This window comes from Sorghum bicolor, chromosome 5, assembly GCF_000003195.3.
Source record: "Sorghum bicolor cultivar BTx623 chromosome 5, Sorghum_bicolor_NCBIv3, whole genome shotgun sequence".
In the NCBI taxonomy this organism is placed as follows: domain Eukaryota; kingdom Viridiplantae; phylum Streptophyta; class Magnoliopsida; order Poales; family Poaceae; genus Sorghum; species Sorghum bicolor.
In genome coordinates this window covers 5,341,336-5,360,618 of record NC_012874.2, presented here as the reverse complement: position 1 = coordinate 5,360,618, position 19,283 = coordinate 5,341,336, and the positions used below count along the sequence as shown (strand labels likewise).

At 39.8% G+C, this 19,283-nt stretch overlaps 1 protein-coding gene across 2 annotated transcripts; it reads right to left on the bottom strand.

Annotated features, from left to right (window-relative positions):
* On the bottom strand, positions 239-11,683 carry LOC8070692 (putative disease resistance protein RGA4). 2 transcript variants are annotated; one of them, XM_021461873.1, is made up of 5 exons: positions 10,717-11,401; positions 9,372-10,442; positions 1,856-3,989; positions 1,649-1,763; positions 239-1,502 (listed from the first exon to the last, which is right to left on the bottom strand). In XM_021461873.1, exons 2-5 carry the CDS (start codon positions 10,419-10,421, stop codon positions 1,361-1,363), a joined length of 3,441 nt encoding a protein of 1,146 aa, XP_021317548.1. In that variant the 5' UTR covers positions 10,422-10,442; positions 10,717-11,401; the 3' UTR covers positions 239-1,360. The 2 variants fall into 2 exon arrangements, with proteins under 2 accessions (XP_021317548.1, XP_021317549.1); XM_021461874.1 differs by lacking the exon at positions 10,717-11,401 and adding an exon at positions 11,494-11,683 and having other exon boundaries at positions 1,114-1,502.

The window sequence follows — 19,283 nt, the reverse complement described above, 5'->3', positions numbered from 1 at the left end:
TTTTGTATTGTAAGGTTTTGCATCAGAGATCTGCAAGATGGTATAATTAACCATAGAACACAACTGAATATTTCTGACCTTCAAAACAGAACATCAAACTTCAAAAATTCATAACTGGTGATATACTTATTCAAAAGTTACAAACTTTACCAATATAGAAAGCTTAACAAAAATCCTAAAACATTTGTTAATAATCAAAGACCTAATTATTTCATTAACAGGGTCAAAAACTGTTTAGATCCAAAACTGTCCAGATTTTCGTCACTGGAAAACAGTCAGATTGAAAACTCGATATCTCACAAATTATAACTGCTCTGACAGAGTTCTTGGCGTCTAAAGAAAGATATTGAAGTCCTCTACAACTTTGTCCACAGGCTCAAAAATTATTAAAGCCTCTAAAATGCCCTAACATTACGATGAACAGTGACTGCTCAGTCTGACGAGAATTTCAGGACATGAACGAAAATGACTTCAAGAATTTCTCCACTAAACCCAATCCCAAATAAGCGATTTAATCCGCAAAACTTGATCAGATGAAGGGGATTAATATTTGGCTTCTCACCTAGAGAACCACAGCGAGCACGACGCCGAAACTCCTGGCGTCTACTCCTTCTTCTCCGCCTCTTCACCTTTCCATTATCTCCGATCCAACTCGCCACGATCCTTGCCGCCATAAAAGCCTTGTTATTCCGATCTACGCCAAACATGGCTAAGCCCTCATGGACAGTAAAAGGGACATGGTAGATCAATGGAACAGCCAAGATACAAGGTAGAACCAAACCGTATTTTCCACGGAAGGAAGAACGACCACCACGGATGACCGACAGCGGCGGCGGCGGCTACGACGGCGGCAAAACCCTAGGCCCTATCCTCCCCTTCTCCCTTCTCCTTTCTCTTTTCTCCCCTCTCCTCTTTTTTTTATCCTGAATATGAAAAGCTATGGATGGAACCTAAAGGCCTTGGAGCGGATATAAAAGGCCACCACGCGTCACACTACAGTAAAAGGTCCTGTTTATTTTTTCTTTCTTAAAACTTCTGAAATTTATATCTCCATGATCCAAATTCCAAACAATACATATGAGTAGTGCAACTGAAAGCATTCGACGAGCTCTACGCATCTAAAATCTCTGATCATTCATTTGAGTGATGGATAAAATTACAATTATTATTATTATACCACTTTACACTTCTAACGCAATAAACGTATTCTAGATGTTACAGTATAAGATCGAACACAAGCCCCTAAAAAGCAGTAAAATGAACATACACAAGCTGAGGATCTTATACACAAGGTACAGAAGCAGATCAAGGAATAGCCAAGATGCACATACTCACACTAAACTAAAGACGTTTCCTCCACTCATGCCCAAACAGTCTTTATACGGGCTGAAAGCACTTCTCCTTGGGTCCACTGATCAGATGGGGAAGCGATGTTGTCGGCTTCATGGCAGTGCAGGCACGCTTCATCAAACCAGCCATTCAAGTGGCGATAGGCGTTGCACCTGCACATGTTGCAAAAATACGTTGCACGGACGAAATGAAATGGTAAAGAACTTGCCATGTTCAATTAATCACGTGTCAAGGAGGTGTAAGCATGCACAATTACTGAAACAGAGGGAAGCAATCAACGTGTAGCCAACTTTTTTACCTGAAGCGTACGCAGAGGGGCATACGTTTTTCTACATACGTGTGTCCTCCTGTGGGCCACTCATCTTCAATGGGACATGTTTCCGAGTAAGCAAGCCATATGCGGCGTCCGTGAGCTGCAGAAGATGAATTGAACTGATTGAAGGAAACCGAGGAAAACAGAGTGCCAAAAAATAAATTACATTGGAAGGCGGCTGTGTTAATTTACCTTGGGCAATAGCAGAGCGGCTGATATTTGTCTCGAAGCGGTAAGGGTTCCTTGTGTAGAGCACATACCACTTCCTTGGACAGCCTTCTTCATTTGCATAGGCTTTGACTTGCTGGATATGGCGAAACTTATCCCATTCAGGACCAGATTTTCCTGCTGCTATACACGTGAGCAGCGATAAGGAACAATCCAGCAGCAAATGTCTTGGGTTTACATCCTGCAGATACCTAGGGACTGTTTCCATGTCATAATCCCCCAGTTCGAGTCTCTGGAGTGCAGGCATGCCATCCACTACCTTCAGCTTTGGGCACATGAGAATGACAAGCTTCTGCAGTTTTGGTAGATTACTGATCCTCTCCAGGTGAGTGTTTCTAAACACATCGAGGTGGACCACAGAAGCAAAGTTCTCCAAAGAGCTTAGATGCTTCACATCATATATATATAAATTCTTCAAAGCCCTTGCGTGGAAGGCCAGGCCTGGTGGCACACGCCTCAACTTGCACATTTTCAGTTTAAGCAACTCCAAGATAGGCATGCCTTTCACTTGTTCCTCCCACACCCATTCCTCCCATTCGAACATTCCCACAAAACGCAGCTTCTGTAGACTGGGAAACGCAACACCTACTTGATTGTTTGGTTGTAGGCATTCAAGGCGAACACACTTGATGGCCGGGGCACGAACAATCTGCAGAAGCTCCAAGCAGGGTAGCTGACTCATGCCACTAGGAAGCTCCGTGCAGCAGGCCAAGTCATCCATCATTAGAGTCCTCAAGCTCCTAAGCGGCATATATGCTGCTGCTGGCATCATCCAACCTGGGAGCCGCTCACCAAAATACCCGTTGACTGAAAGGTGTTCTAAGCCATGCGGAGGGCAGAGCTCATCAAAGACCTCCTCGATTTGTCTCTTCGCTTTCTCAGAGATCCCTTCTTCCTTTTTTACCAATAGGCCATCATCTCCAAGTCTACTGGTGCAATGAAGTGAGAGATACCTTAGGCGCTTCTTTCCACCAAGTTTGGCCTCTATAGCAGATGAGGAAGAAGCTACATTCTCCAAGAAACTGATATCAAGTTCAGTTAGCTGGGAGAGAGACCCTAGTTCCTCCAAACTACAGTGATCACAGTCCATGTGGGCTGGAAATCCGTATAATTTCCTCAAAGAAGTTAGACCACAAAACTCCCTTGGTACAACACTTATATTTGTTCTGAGAAGACTGAGAAATCTCAAGTCTTGTAGCACCCCGATGCTACTGGGAAGCTTGGTCAAACTCTGACAATCGGAAAGGCTAATGTACTGCAAGAATTTCAACTTGCCAATGTCTTCTGATAACTTAGATATATTACTATTTCCTATTGACAGATACCTCAGATGTTTCAGCTGATACAAAGATTTGGGTGTTGCAACAATATTTACACTGTCCAAGTGTAGTGTTCGGAGACTTGAAAAAGAATGAAATGAATCACCTGGTTGAATCTTTATATTACCAAATAAAATCATTGTTCTCAGTGACATTTGTGTTTGTAGAGAACACCACTCCAAATCAGGTTGTTCCGATTGTTTGCTTTCGAGAGATAACCGAATAAACTTTTGTGCTTTAAGCTTGTCAATCCCAATTCTACTATTGTGAGTTATGAGTGCTTCGTCTCGGAACATGTTCTGAGCAAAGGACCGGACAACATCATGCATGTTGCAAACACTTTGATCAATAAACTTCATATCTGGCTCAATAAGGTTCCGCTGTATTAACTCGTCATAGTATTCCCTTCCTATGTCTTCTAAGTCACGTGAAATTCCATGAACAAATCCTTCACTAATCCACATGGCAACAATGTCATAATCATAAAACAATCTGCCCCTTGGAAGGAGGGAGTAGTGCAAAAAGCAAGGCTTCAAACAAGGGTCTAGATCTTCATAGCTAAGATATACTGCATAATTTAGCTCTTGAGGCATTTGTGATACTGACCATAGAGAATCATCTAAGACCTTTTGCCAGTCGGTTCGTGTTATCCTTTTCCGACTCAGGAGACCTCCCATTACTTTGATCCCAAGAGGTAAACCATCACATTTTTTTACAAGTATCAAGCCAATATCCTTTAAATTTTCAACCTGCGGCTCATCATTCACATCTCTGACAGCCTGCAAGAATTTCAGGCCAATTAGACAAAAAATAATTTACCGTGCAGTGTTGTGATATGCTACAAATGCAAAGCACATCAAGAAGAAACGTATGCGACCTCTAGCACACAATTTTTTATCATCCTTTTTTATATTATACTTTATGCATATGCAACTAAGGCATTGTTTAGATTCAAAAAGTTTTTAGATTTTGATACTGTAGCAATTTCGTTTTTATTTGACAAACATTGTCCAATCATGGAGTAACTAAGATTAAAAGATTCGTCTCGCAATTTAAAGGCAAACTGTACAATTAGTTTTTGTTTCCATTTATATTTAATGCTCTATGCACGTCCCGCAATATTCGATGTGATGGGAAATCTTGAAAATTTTATGGTTTTTGAAGTGAACTAAATAAGGCCTAAGTAAAAGGAAAGAAAAAAGCACGAGTGTTTCTTGGGATACAAAAGTAAGAAAGTATAGCTATGTTCATGACGAATTTCCCCTTCGTTGCTCCTATGACCTATAGAAGTACGGAGATTCCTAATCTGAAGCAAAATCAGCACTATTATTCTGCACGACATATTCTCAGCTAATAAACTCTGAACCCGCCTGAATGATTCACTGCCTGCTGTGACCAATCTTATTATTACAAGCCCCAACAGAGATACCACGTTAATTCTCACCAGACACTAGAAAAAAAGATAAATCCTATAAATTCTAATTAGAGACCCCAACAGAGACACAACAAAATCCTCCAAATTATGACAATAATCAAAAACAACTAGCCTTTCATTTGATAAACTCTAATATCGTCAGTGATAATAGCCATTGCATCTATTATAGTTTATAAAACATTACCCACTACTGCCATTATGAAAATACAATAAAGTAACCCCTAATTTTGCATTTAATTTACCCAATTGTGACATTACAAAAGATAATTCAAAATAACCCTCTATATTTGTATATAAATTACCCATGTATGTCATCATAAAAAATAATTCAAAATCACTCCCTGATTTTTCATCCAAATTACCCACCTTGGCGATTATGAAACATAATTTAAATAAACCCCTAAAATTGTGTCTAAATTACCTTGCTTTTGTCATTGTGAAAGATAATACAAAATAATATTCTAACTTTGTACCTAAACTACCCAATATACGCTTATGGAACATAATTTAAAATGCCTCCTAATTATAAATTCTCCACCTTTATCATTATGAAAAATAATGCAAATTAATATTATATGTTCGTGTTGAACCTATCCATTTATGTCTTTGTGAAATATAATGCAAGGCATTAACTTTATATTTGTATGTACCTTAGCCATAATTGAAGATAAACAAAACATATCTAAAATTGACGTGTAAATAGTAATATATAATATTAAAAATATCAATATTAACAAAAAGTATGGTACATGTATATATTTCTAAGTTTCATAATTCAATAATCGTGAAATAAAATAACTAAATGCAATGTTGCACCATGTATATCAAATAAACATGTATAAATTTGGATAACATTTATTTTAAAAGTTATGAAACATGGAAAATGTTCACATAGCAAACGATGTTGCAATAACACTTTATATCTATACTTCGTGATAATAAATTCAATAATTATCATTTTAAACAAGTATATATGTTTTTACTGAAACATTATGTCATATCAATATTCACTCTATGATATATAAATAATACAACACATATAATCGTATGACATAATAAATTGAACATGTTTAGTGTCACAATGCAAGCCAAATTTTAGCATATGTGGAAACCTATACTCGTTATAATAAAAAATGTTTTTTGAATAAAATATAAAGAATACCAGAATTTCTAATTAACATTTGAAGAAATTGCAACAATTTAATTAAAAGTTAAAAGATAAATGTAGATTTGCAATGTCAAAAAAGAGTTGTATCAAGAGTTCATATATCTTAAGTTTAGTTTTCAACTAAATACAAATCACACTAGAAAAAAAAAAGATAAATACTATAAATTCTAACAAGACGTTTCTTCTATAGCTTGCATGTTAATCGTCACAAGACTTGACAGGAAAACAAAAGATAGATCCTAGAAATTCTCATAAAATACGTATAGTAAGATTTGATTAAAGTAAATATACACGTAATGCCATCATGCATGAGCAATAGAATAAATATGTTATGTTTAATCACAAAAAAAGTTATTTCCTTATCAATATAAAAAAATTTCAAGCCATATTAGTAACCATAACATATAATTGATATAGATTGTTACTTTAGATATATTTACGTACTTTAACTAAAATGTTTGACATGTCTACTATAACCATATTTGTAAACATAATTCCTTGATAGGAAAACTCAATCATCTCGAGAAGTGTGGTAGACCACTAGTGGCTATATTTTCCTAACCTTTTAAGAATAGTTTAGAGTAAAAAGTCAATCAGTCAATCATTATAAGATTTAGGTATTAAAATTCTCTTGAGGTTAGCACTATATCCTGTTTGTGATCTCACTTCAAGCTCTGTGGCTTATCTTAAGCAATATGGTGCATGTTTCAAATGATGTCTTATGCTATTGTGTTCCTAAGAATGTAAACTATGTCCTAAAATTCTTATTTCAAAAATACAAAAAGAATAGTTAATGAAAGATACAATAAGCATATATAAGGGGTTCAACTTAACTTAAGGAGAGAAAAAATAAATCTGTCGCAGTCAATAAGAATAAAATTTGAAAATAAAAAATTTGATACATAACAAAACAAGAGCCACCGTGATTAATGGTAAGGTTTCAAAGTAATTGCATATTTAATGTAATATAGATAAAAATACATAGATTAGTTTGTTGAAAAAATAGTAACTAATAAGTTTATGATAACTAGATATAGACTATAGAGTATCTATCATGTCTATTATGTTAAAGATTAGACAAAGAGAAAAACATATAATTTATGAGTATTTCATTATTATTCAGATCTACTCCGCGCATTTCAAGTTATAACATGTTTCGAAAGTATATAGTTCCTTTTATACACTTAGATATACTGATCAGGTAGAATAAAAAATAATATATCTTTAATAGCCAAAATGGTTTATAATTTGAAATGAGCAGAACAATACTTAATACTTATATCTCATAAAATTCAAGCCCATGCCAGAACATGGGTTGATGCACTAGTCGATAGAAATTCTGTGTAATAAAGCTACAGTGCTCGTGCAAACAAAACTCAACATTAAGGAAGAATGCTCATTACAAGGTGCGCACTAACGTACGTATGGCCACGCAAAAATATTAGAAATAATTGTTTCCTTTACAAGTGACACACATCCATATATACGCTACTGTGCCAGTACACTACACTAATAACTCAGCATGTAATATCCTCGTGCATTCCAATACAAATAAACGGTTGAAAGCTGTATAGTCTACTCCCAAGAAATGCGGTTGGTTTAGTTTCAAAATTTGTTATAAAATAATTAATATTCTAAGCTGTATTGTCTTTCTTAGTTTGAAGTAATATTTTGAGTAACATAGATAGGATATATGATTCAAGTACTATAGCTAGTTAGATAAAAATCTTCTTCTTAAGTTTTTTTTAATCTTCTTTGAGTTCCACCCGTCTGCGTCCATCAATGCGTGTTACAGGGAGCCGTAGCTGCCGATAATAGGGGTTGGGGTTTGAGAGAACCTTGTACAATGATGTTATTACCCTTCCACAAATTAAATCAACAAAAAAGTTTTTAGCGGAGGCGATGGGAGGCGATTGGAAGCGATTCCAACCATTGTCATAGATCAAGTTACACCCATAGTCTCTAAACTACTGCATCTTCTATCAGATCACTAAATATAAAACTGTACATTTAGATCCTTAAACTATTTAAGTACCCCAATTCTATTTGTCTGCGCAAGCATGGTGGCTACACGACCACGACAGTTGCTCACATGCGTGCTTGTGCAGAAATTTGACGAACAGGGGGTCGCCTAAGGTGGGACAAGCCCGCTCGCTGGTGAGGAAGAAGATAAGAGGAGGTGCACATAGGGGAGGTCAATGAAGACGAGGAGCACAGGGGGCCACCATCGCGCGAGCTCGGGAGATTGCCGTCTTGCGTGACCTTGGGGGGCCACCACTGTGCCGAGATACAAGGAGCCTCCACATGTGAGCTCAGAGGCCGCCGTCGTGCAACCTTTGAGCAGCCACCGTGTGCGAGTCCTTTGGGTGGCTACACATGAAGCTAGTGGCATAATCCATGGCCGACTCAACAGGAGGAGGCAGAGGGCGTCGCACTTGCGAGTCCTTTGGGTGGCTACAGTTCAGGAACGAGGTAAGGAGAGGAGGAAGAAAAAGAGAATTAAAACTGCCAAATGGGCCCCACATGATTTGACTTATTATATCTAAGACCAAATAGAAAACAAATTGTTCCCATCGCTTTCCAACCAAAAAGAAAATAGGGTCACTGCATCCCTCAAACCAGAGACAAGATCATTCTTCCATCCGACCTTATCTCCCAACCAAATGCTACCTATATGTCTCATAATATCTATACTATTGGATTCTATCTATGGGCACCACACATATATGTTGACCTTTGGACCACCATCTCGATATCCCCCTCTCCCACTCTCTTCACTCGGATATAGTGCAGCAGCCCAATATGTGTGATATACATAACCTCGCGTTAGACTACTCATCAATACTGAACCACAAATGGATCAATTGTGACATGCCACATATGGGTGTATAGTGTGTTAGGGCTCATTTAGAACTGGATGACAGCACGTGACAAGTCCTGTGGATGAAAGTAGCATTATAAGGGCTTGGGACTTACATTCCATACAAGGACAATTTCTCTAACCTCACAATGCAAGCATTTTGAGAGTTTGGGGATCAGACAACATCATACAGAATAACTTCAAAGACCTTTTTTTTATTTTACTCTAAAAAGAATAGTAATAAACATACTTATTATGGTTTCCTTAGTTTGTGAATTTAAATTAATTACTAATTCGCCATTTCATATTGCCTACATTACAGCCAATTACAGATCCAATCGAACCTACAGATCTCAAGTTCTTTTTTAAAAAAGGAGGGGTGTAATACAATGTCCAAATTTGAATTGCTTTAACAAAAAAAATGTGAATACCTGCACTATGTGGAGTCTACATGACTGCATATGCAAGATATTACAATGCTAACGCAAGGAAGTATGTCATTTTGGTTCTTTATCTTATATTTCGAAGGTCACCACCATAGAACTACATGGTTGAAACAAAGAAGAAAAATAGAAGTTGCTGCCAAGACAGGGGAATCTAATTCCCACTACTAAGATAGAAGCAAAACTAAAGTGATGCAGCTAGAAAACATAATGCATGATTAATGAAAAGTAATAAATGTATGGATTAACTTGTACCTGCTTCTTGAGCAGCATCCATGCATCTTCAAGCCCAAGTCTGTCAATACGATGGTAGGGCTCCTCTGCCTTCATCTGACGTGCCACTGTGTCATGCCTTGTGGTGACCAGCACACGGCTACCTTCAGCTAGCATGGCATTGACAAAGGGAGTTCTAAGCACGCCTTCCCATATACGGCTGTCCCAGACATCATCCATTATTAATAAGGTTTTTTGTCCCTTCAAAGCTTCTATTAGAGTGTGTTCTAGTGACACCTTTGCATTTCCACAATCATGGTGGTTTCCACCAGCTTCGATAATAACCCTCCTTAACATTTCAATATCATCAAAGCCTTGGTTGACACTCAACCATATTTTCTTTTTGAACTCATCCTTTATGACTTCATTGTTGAAGATCTTTTGAGCAAGGGTGGTTTTACCAATCCCACCAGCTCCCACAATAGAGAAAATCATTATTTTGTTGGATTTGTTGTCGTCGGTAGGATACTTCTTTGTTAGCAGTTCCACTAGATTTATTGTGTCCTCTTCAATCTTCTCACCAACCAAACCAGACTCAACAAGGCCCCCCGATGTCTCGCGGGTACTAGAACCATATGTTACCATGTTTCTTCCACGATCCTCATAAGTATTAAGGTTCAGGAAGTTGAATGATGCACCACGTGCCTTGATGTCGTCTAGCTTCTTGTTAAGGTTCTTGATGCGGCTTCCAATGTCGTGGGCATGTAGGGGATTCCGTATGCAGAAGAGCAACGGGTTGAAGCATCCGGCATCATGCCTTTGGCCTTGCTCCATAGCCTTGAGCTTGCAAAGGTCGAGGATATCAGTGGCATCATACATAGCATTCCTCAGCTCTATCCCCCATGCTTGGACACTTTGGTCAGTGATGTTCCTCCTATCAGCATCAGCAAGGATGTTCTTCAGATCCCGAAGCTTGATGTCCATGTTATCAATCTCACCGGACACCCCAAGTAACATATGCACCTCTTCTGCCGCCATCTGCAGGAGCATGTTTTGGATGTAGGACGCCAAAGCATCTAGGACACCGGCCATGATTGACAACTTCCGCTTTTGCTGTAAAACGAAATTAGAACAGATGTTAATTTCAACACTGCATTTCAATTTTATACAACAAAGATTCAATCATCTGCCATCTGTACATGCATCCATCATGGCATTACTACTCCTTCATTGATACAAGTATACAACTACATGGCGGTGACAACTGTATGCACAGATCCAGCTACACCTATAAGAGCTGCTGAATCGTAACAACTACATGACAGTGGGCACTATATCCGCAGATCTAGCAGCTGCCGAAACATAATGGTTAACTAAGGAAAAGAACCTGATGAGGCTGACGATCCGAGCAAAGGACGGAAGCTGTGAGATGCTGCCGGTGTTGTTTTTCTTGGTGGTGGAATAGGATCTATTGGTTAATGTGGTTAGACAGGTATCGGCATGGACATCGTCGACCTGATCCACCACATACTACTGCTGGATTGTGGCTCGCCAGTGAGTGAAGAAACGAGGAGCAGTGAGATGGATTTAGGTTCCGATGTGAGGTTCTTAATTACCAGCAAGAATCGCGGTAGCTGGCCGGTGGCTTGTGTTTGCTGCTTGAGCTAGGAAGGAAATGTTGATGATACAGGACTGGAGTTGTAGTAGGTCGTGTGGTAATAACACTGCAAGGTGGGCAGGAAAGTGCGTGACAGCTTCCATGGATTTGCGGATGGCGTCCAATAGTTTATTAGATCAACAGCGGACCCTTGGATGCATGCTAGAGTAGCTCTGAGCCACCACGGTATGTGCAACGGCGACCAATGCATTTGCAGTAGCGTGGGGGTACCGCAAGATGCTTTCTCGTCGCACGAGATGACCAGCAAAGACTCGCTCAGAAAGGTACGTAGTAGGATAAACAAACCAATAATGCAACTTGGCAGTGGCCAGCTCGTGCATGCCTCTTGTACCTGTAATTGTAATTAATGAAAAAAGGAAGACCGGGTTTTTAGTGATAGATCTAACCATATCATAAATCATGAATAACTTTACATAGGATCTTAATCTTAAATCATTACAGGACCACTAATTAATTAATACGGAAATACTAAGATCAGTGCTAGACCAGCGTTGGCAGTTGAGCCTTCGGTGGTGATGCAGTAGATGGTGGTGTTGTAGATGGATTTGATTCACCAGCTTAAAGTTGGGGAACCCTCTGCAAATGTTGATCCACGTGTGCCGGATCGCGGAGGCCTTCGGGACGCCACCAGCACTGGCCTAGACAGGATTGAGACCTTCCTAAACCGTCCAGCGCCTGATTTGATCGGTTTTGTGGCAATGAATGACGTAGGGAGACACCAGGGGTGTCTCTGCTTATATAGCGTGTTGTGGGCCAGGGGGCGAACCCTAGATAAAATCTAAGGGCTGCCACTGATCGCGGCAGATCTTATCACGTTGGATATACATAACGGGTGGACCTCTTACTTAACCCTTAATTATTCTCGTGGTTAATTAATCTCGTCATTATCTCGGTATTAGCCAAGATCAGAATCAAATATTTAGTACGTTACAATAGAACGCTGGGGATGGCAGTGGCAATTCATCTCATCCTTTCAATCACAAGTGGAGATGGATCCTCGTATTGTGTTGTGTATGGGTACAGATTCCTTTGGAGCCTCAGTAGCTAGGAAACAACGACTCACTTCCTTCCATGTGACTTGTGAACCCCATTGTCTTTACCCATGGGTTCACCGCGCCAAGGTTTATGTGTTAGTATTGCAAGTTGGAAGTTAACAGTTTGATCGCAATGTGCATGTCTGGATGCACCAGTTGGTAGATACCATGGTGCCCTATATATATACACTGACATGTGCACCTGCCTCGAGTTGCTGCAAGCTTCACGTGTGACTGCATCGGGAGCAGAAACCTAGCCATTGAGCACATCGGGTTGCTTTAACAAATTAACATTAGGGTGCCATGTGTATTATATTGTCACTGCTCCGACACGAGGACATGACATGCGGTTAGGACAGTCCAGCCTAACTATTCTACTTTCTCGAGCAGTGTAGTGGCAAGGTGCAATGTAGATCGATCAGATTCAGATTCATGTGGACAGCGCTGTTGACAGAAAATTCAGTGGAGAGTCACTGGTTAGCAAATGTTGTGAAAAAAACTATACTGTGCGAGGCTTGCATCGGTGGTCTGCCTTATCTTTAAAATACTTGCCTTTCTTTCTAACTGGGTGATTCATAGAAAGAAATTGACGATACTCAAGGTATACGACCTTTCTGCATTTTTTCAAATATATACTATCAAGGTCATCAAACCAGTGTGTGCATGCATTATATCCCTTGTTTGTCCGCTCTGAAATATTACTTAGTGCAGGCCAATCATTGATTGTCACAAACAACAGTTCTCGCAGGTCGAAAGTGTTTCTGTTTGTACCCATCCCACATACGAACACCTGTTTCGCTCTATAAAAGTAGGAGTTCTTCATTTAATGGCCTTAGATAGACATCAATGTCATTACCCGGTTGCCTCAGGCCTTGGATGAGTACTGGCATTATAATGAACTTTCGCTTCGTGCATAACCATGGAGGAAGGTTGTAGATACATAGTGTAACAGGCCAAGTGCTATGACTACTGCTCTGCTCACCAAAAGGATTCATACCGTGTGTACTTAAAGCAAACCTTAAGTTTCTTTCGTCTTTTGCAAACTCTGGAAATTCTCTGTCTATTGCTCTCCACTGGGATCCATAAGCAGGGTGTCTCAACATATTGTCTACCTTACGGTCTTCTTTATGCCACCGCAACAATTTTGCATGGTCCTTGTTTCTAAAAAGACGCTTCAGACGTGGTATTATAGGAGCATACCATGTAACCTTTGCAGAGATTTTCTTTCTAAGACGTTCTTCCCCCTCAACATCGCCAGGGTCTTCTCGCCTGATCTTATACCGTGATGCTTTACATATGGGGCATTCATCTAAATTCTCATAGTCCTTGCCACGGTATAGGATGCAGTCGTTAGGACATGCATGTATCTTCTGAATTTCAAATCCCAAAGGACAGATGACCTGTTTTGCTTCGTACGTAGTAGTGGGCAATTCATTAGGCTTCGGAAGCATCTTTTTTTGGATCTTCAGTAATTGCCCAAATGCCTTATCGGATACACCATTCTGTGCCTTCTATTTTAACAACTCCAGTGTTGTATCTATTTTTTTTGCCCGTCGTGGGCGGATGGGTATAGTAATTTCTTGTGATCTTCTAACATGTGGTTAAACTTTGCCTTCTCTTTTTCACTTTCACAATCTTTGTGTGCATCACGAATGACATCACCAAGAGCATCATCTTCAGCAGGTGTGCCTTCTGCACCTGCCTCATCTTCAGCTTCTCCCATTGCTGTATCACCGAAGTCACTGTATTGAACAATAATGTCGTTAGACTCCAACTGTTCTTCTTCACCTTCTTCCATCATTATCTCGGTTTCTCCATGCTTGGTCCAATAAATATAGTTTGGCATGAAACCCGACTTCAACAAATGTGAGTGAATATTTCTAGAACTAAAATATTTCTTCAAATTCTGACACAAGGCACATAGGCAACATATGAATCCATCCCGCTTGTTTTCCTCGACCACTCTTAAGAAATGGCCGCTGCTGACAGAAAATTCAGTCGAGAGTCACTAGTTAGCAAATGTTGTGAAAAAAAACTATACTGTGCAGTGGCTACCGGAAACTATACTATGGAGGGCACTAAATGAGAACTACCTGTGGAGATACAAGATGATGTGCTATCTAGCACAGCTGGGTTTCTTTTTGAAACGAGCACAGCTGTGTTTCGATGACACTACAACGAAAAACAAACCAAACTCCCAGCTGTTCCGCTATATATTTTCATATACAAAAAATCAATGTCTGAGATTTCATTTAGTCCTCTCATTACAAAAAAAGTAAAAAAAAAAGGTCTCTCCAAACATCTCATGTGTGTCATTAATAGCCTAATAACAAGAAAGTTGAATATATTTGTCCTCATAAGAAGTCGGCTTCGCTCAAATACTATCAAAGTGGTGGATTTGGCACACTACCTTTATGAAACACTGTCATCTGCTGAAATGCCACTTCTGTGTTTTGGTTCTCATTTAACAAATTGTTTTTTTTAAAAAAAAAGTTGGCATGAAGTTCCCGTTTTGTCCCTAGGACGAAATGACAATCTTCTCACTGTTGTCCGTGGTTCATCCTTGTTCGTTCCTCCGATTCCATCACACAGCTTGTGATTTATGCGTCAACCATAGCTTCGCCAGCAGCCTCGGCAGCTCTGCCGGAGCCCTATACATGTCACTTCACCCCTAGCCGCAGGGTCAAGGTTGATGCATTGGAGCACACACTGCTACACTCCCTTGGCAGCGGCAGCCTCCACCATCTTACATCGGAGGATTACCACCAGTCCTTGGTGTGGCACCACAATGTGCTTGGTAAATGCAACCCTCTCTCGTTCACGCTACCTCAATGCGCGAAGAAGCATGGAGCCACCCCATGTCGCTTCCTTGTCGCACGAGATGGCAAGCAAACACTCACTGAGGGAGGATAAAAAAATCAATGCAACTTGGCAGTAGAGATATGGCATGGTGCTGGGAGGCTAATTAACAAAGGTAAATGGGTTTATTGTCAGTTACAATGCTGGAGCTGGCAATGGCTATTCAAGTTCCTTGCAATCACAGGTGTAGACTAATTATCCTTGTTTGGTACCAATTCCACTTTGGAGCCTATACCGTTATTTTTATGGACCACGGCTTTCAAAAGGCTACAAATATAAAACTCATTCTTTGTGTCTTTGAACAATTGTCTGGCCTTAAAATTAATTTCCACAAGAGTGAATTATTTTTCTTTGGGGAGGCTAAACAATACAATCAAGAATATGCACAACTGTTTGGTTGCAAGATAGGTACATACCCCTTTAGATACTTGGGAATCCTAATGCATACAAAAAAGTTAGGTAATAAAGAGTGGCAAGCTGTAGAAGATAGGTTTGAAAAGAAACTGAGCGGTTCGAAAGGAAAATTACTCTCAGTAGGAGGCCGTTTAGTTCTAATTAATTCGGTGCTCCCAAGCTTACCGATGTTTATGGTGTCCTTTTTTGAGGTACCTAAGGGGATGTTAGAAGAGAAAATACCGCTTAGTAAAGTGGACTGTGGTGTGCGAGCCAAAAGAACAAGGCGGTTTAGGCGTTACTAATTCTAGAGATAGATGCCTGCTTAGCAAATGGTGGATCAAATTGTGTAACGAAGATGGCTTATGGCAACAACTGATTAGAAACAAATATTTAAAAAATAAAACAATTGGAGAAGTTCAAAAGAAGGCAACGGGTTCACATTTCTGGAAAGGCCTTCTAAATGTTAAAAATCAGGTCATGCAACTTGGAATATTTAATGTAAGAAATAGAAAATAAACGAGTTTCTAGGAAGATATTTGGATTGGGAGCTGTTCTCTCTGAACTAAATTCCAAAGGTTGTTCAACATAGTGCACAGAGGAAACACGACACTGTGTCAAATGTGTTGTCGTCTATTCCACTTAATGTTTCTTTTCGGAGAACATTAGTGAGAAATAACTTTAGGGATTGGAATAGGATCGTTGCATCAGTAGCAACTTTGCAGCTACAAGTTGAAAATGACGTCTTTGTTTGGTCTCTAAACTCGAGGTTTATTTACAGTTCGATCAATGTATGCGTATTTAGTCAATAGTGGTGTGCAGGTCTGACAGGAAATTTGGTGTGCCAAGTTATCTATGTAAATAAAAGTCTTTATGCGGTACTTAAAAAAGGGGGTTTTTTAACAAAGGACAACTTAGCAAAAAGAAATTGGTGTAATACTTCAGAATCAATCTAGCATTTGTTTTTTTAATTGTGCCTATGCTAAATTTCTGTACACAGCAGTACACATGGTTTTGGGCAACCCATGGATGCTAATGAACTTTTTAATCATTGGTCAAAAGGAGGGGGATCTAATCACAATCTAAACTTATTGACCGTCGCCGCCGTATTTATGTTGGTCGCTGTGGATATCAAGAAATGAAATTGTTTTTGATAAATGTAGACCAAAATCCTTTTTGCTGGTGCTATTCAGAGGGACATTCTAGCTCCGTGAATGGGCCATGTTATAGCATCTTGAATACCATCAGCAACAGTTAGTCGACGCTTGTCGGGCTCTTGAAACTTTGTGTCTCCAGATGTTCTCATCCTTTGGGTGGTTATCTGTTTTTAGGATTGCTTTACATTGGTCTTCGTGTGTCGGACTTTTTGCAGTTATTGGGTCTTTCTTTGTTTACTTATGATCTCGGTCGTGTTAGTCTTTGGCTTTCGCCGTAACACTTTGTAAGACTTTGTAATAATTTGACCTGAGTTCATCCAGTTTGGGTGAATGAAGCCGGATAGACTATCTATCCTTTGTCTAAAAAAGGTACCAAACCAAGTTAACACAAAAGCAAGTTGAATTATGTTAAAAATAATTTAATCACCCATCTGGATGTCTAGATGTAGCACAGTGTACATGGCATGGTGCTCTGCACTAACCTGCACCTGCCTCAGAGATGTCTAGATGTGGCTGGAAGCTTTCGCGTGCGACTGCATCGGATGCAGATACCATGCCACAGTAATATGGACATCGGGTTTGCTTTATCAAATAAATGAACATTACTTAGGGTGGCAATGCAAGAGTATTATTTTGTCACCATGCTGGGTGCTGGGACAAGACTATGAGCGTGTTTGGCGCAGCTCGCCTAGGCTCCGGCTCCGTGACTGTAAATGTCCTGTGGAGGAGCCAGCGGAGCACCGGAAACGTGGCTCCGGCTGCTCCTTCTTATTTCCGGTTCATTTGTGCTGGAGCTGGAACCCTTTTTTTGCTGCTACAGGGGTCTACAGTGTTACAAAGTGCTATGTGAAGGAACCAAACATGGCCATGGCACGCCGGTAAGTGTTGGTCAGTCCAGCAGAATTATTCGACTTTTATTTTGGTGGTTTCTCCATCTGTGGTTGTTGAAAAAAATCAAATTTTTAATTGTGAAAAATTCAACCATTATTCATTCACAGATGATTTCAAATGAAAAAGTTGGGAACTACAAAGTTGTGTAACTTCTTGAGATCTACAACTTTGTTTTTGGCCGTTTCTGGATCCGAGAAAGTTTAAAAATTCAAATTTACTATGTAACTCCAATTTTAGAGGTAGCTACAAATTGAATTTTAGAGGTGGTAGTAAATAATGCCTAGAAACAGTACCTATCTTTAGAAATCAATTTTTAGATGCAGCTCATTTTGACGGCCACTACTGAGGTGACTCTATATTGACCCGCCTCTGTAGTGAAATTCCTTTTTGCAGTAGTGATTTCAAAAATATTCTTATTTATAGGCCTAGACATCTAAATTTTGTCTCTAAGCTTCAGGTCCCAACTCCGAGGTAACACCTCTCGGTGGCATAGGCCACTTTCTCCTGATCGCATATTGCCCTTGTCCAAAGCCCTTGTCCTGATCGAGTGCCAAAAAAAGGAGACAGGAAAGTGAGTAACACACACGCCCAACAGATGGAAGACAAGTTACAGAACCAAAGATATTCATGCTCCCAGAATCTGAAAGTGTTTAATTGGTCTAGAATTCCACATCTTAGAAACTTCAACTAGAGCAAAAGATGGAAACTTCAACGGAACATAAGTACAGACTAAAGTTCTTCTCCATTATCCTAGAATGTTGACTTGAAACTTAGCAAAAGCAGGACTGAATTCCCCTCCAAATCCTTCAGACTTGTACCAAACCAAAGTGTTTTAAAATAAATCTTTTGTAAAAAGATCAACACTAATTGGTCCAGTCAACAGTTCCGTGAAGCTGTTGATGGTCATTTGAGCTTCACAGTTATTCTCTTTGTCCATTGTAAGTTGTTCAGCATATTGGAATGGTGGCAATTTGTCTTGAAAATAAAGCATGCTCCCTGCTTGGCCATATTTCATCTCTCTTTGGTGCTTGGTCCGCAAGTAATTCTTGTGGTTACAAATGGTGTAGCTAAGATTGAGTGGTCCAACAACTTGTCGAGTAGCCAACTCATGTGCAGCTTTTGGTCCAATTCCTGCATCATCTGCCATTTCAATTTCAAAAGCTTGCAAATCTGAAAATTTTCTTTGTGACGCCAATAAATGTAAGGTTTGTGGCAAATGTAGTGTGTGATTGTGGGGATTGATCCATATCAGAAATAGAGCAGCTCTTACTCGTTTTGATGTTAATGCATAATCAATTCCATCTAAAGAAAGTTCTTCATCATCACCCTAGAAACACGGCGGCTCTAATCAGATTTTGAGGCATCGGATTCCTCCATGAGAAAAGGGAAAACAAGAATATCGAAGTTTGAAACAACATGGAGTTCAATCAATTTTAAAGAAGCAAGAAAATATATTAGAACAAAATGACTAACATAGAGAGCCCAGTCCAACGAGTGGCTCCATGGCTCCCCTCATTGGCGCCGTTTCCTGTCGGCGGCGACCTATTTTACTGCCATCTCGCGGCTTTCTTCCCGTCCTCGCGCTCTTTTCTCTCTCTTATAGGGCTCAGCAAACAAGTGGGCCATGTGCAATTAGGCTATGGCTCAGTGGACGTTCATCTCCCGCGAGCGGCCGTTCGATGGCCAGGGAACGGTCCTGCTGTTTCTATGCCCGTATGACATAGAAACTTGTATGTTAGACGATCTGATTCTGTAGCACCTTCATTGGCATCAGCTTGTCATTGCCATTAGCTTGTGCGATTATTGGTTGATCATATTCCTGCCCTTGATATTGATTGACTTCAGCATTCCTTGAACTTGAAAAAAACTTATGTATTGCACCCTTTTGTGATTCTTTCAGTTGACCTTCTAGTTTTCTTTTCTTTTTTTTTTTTGCTTTTTT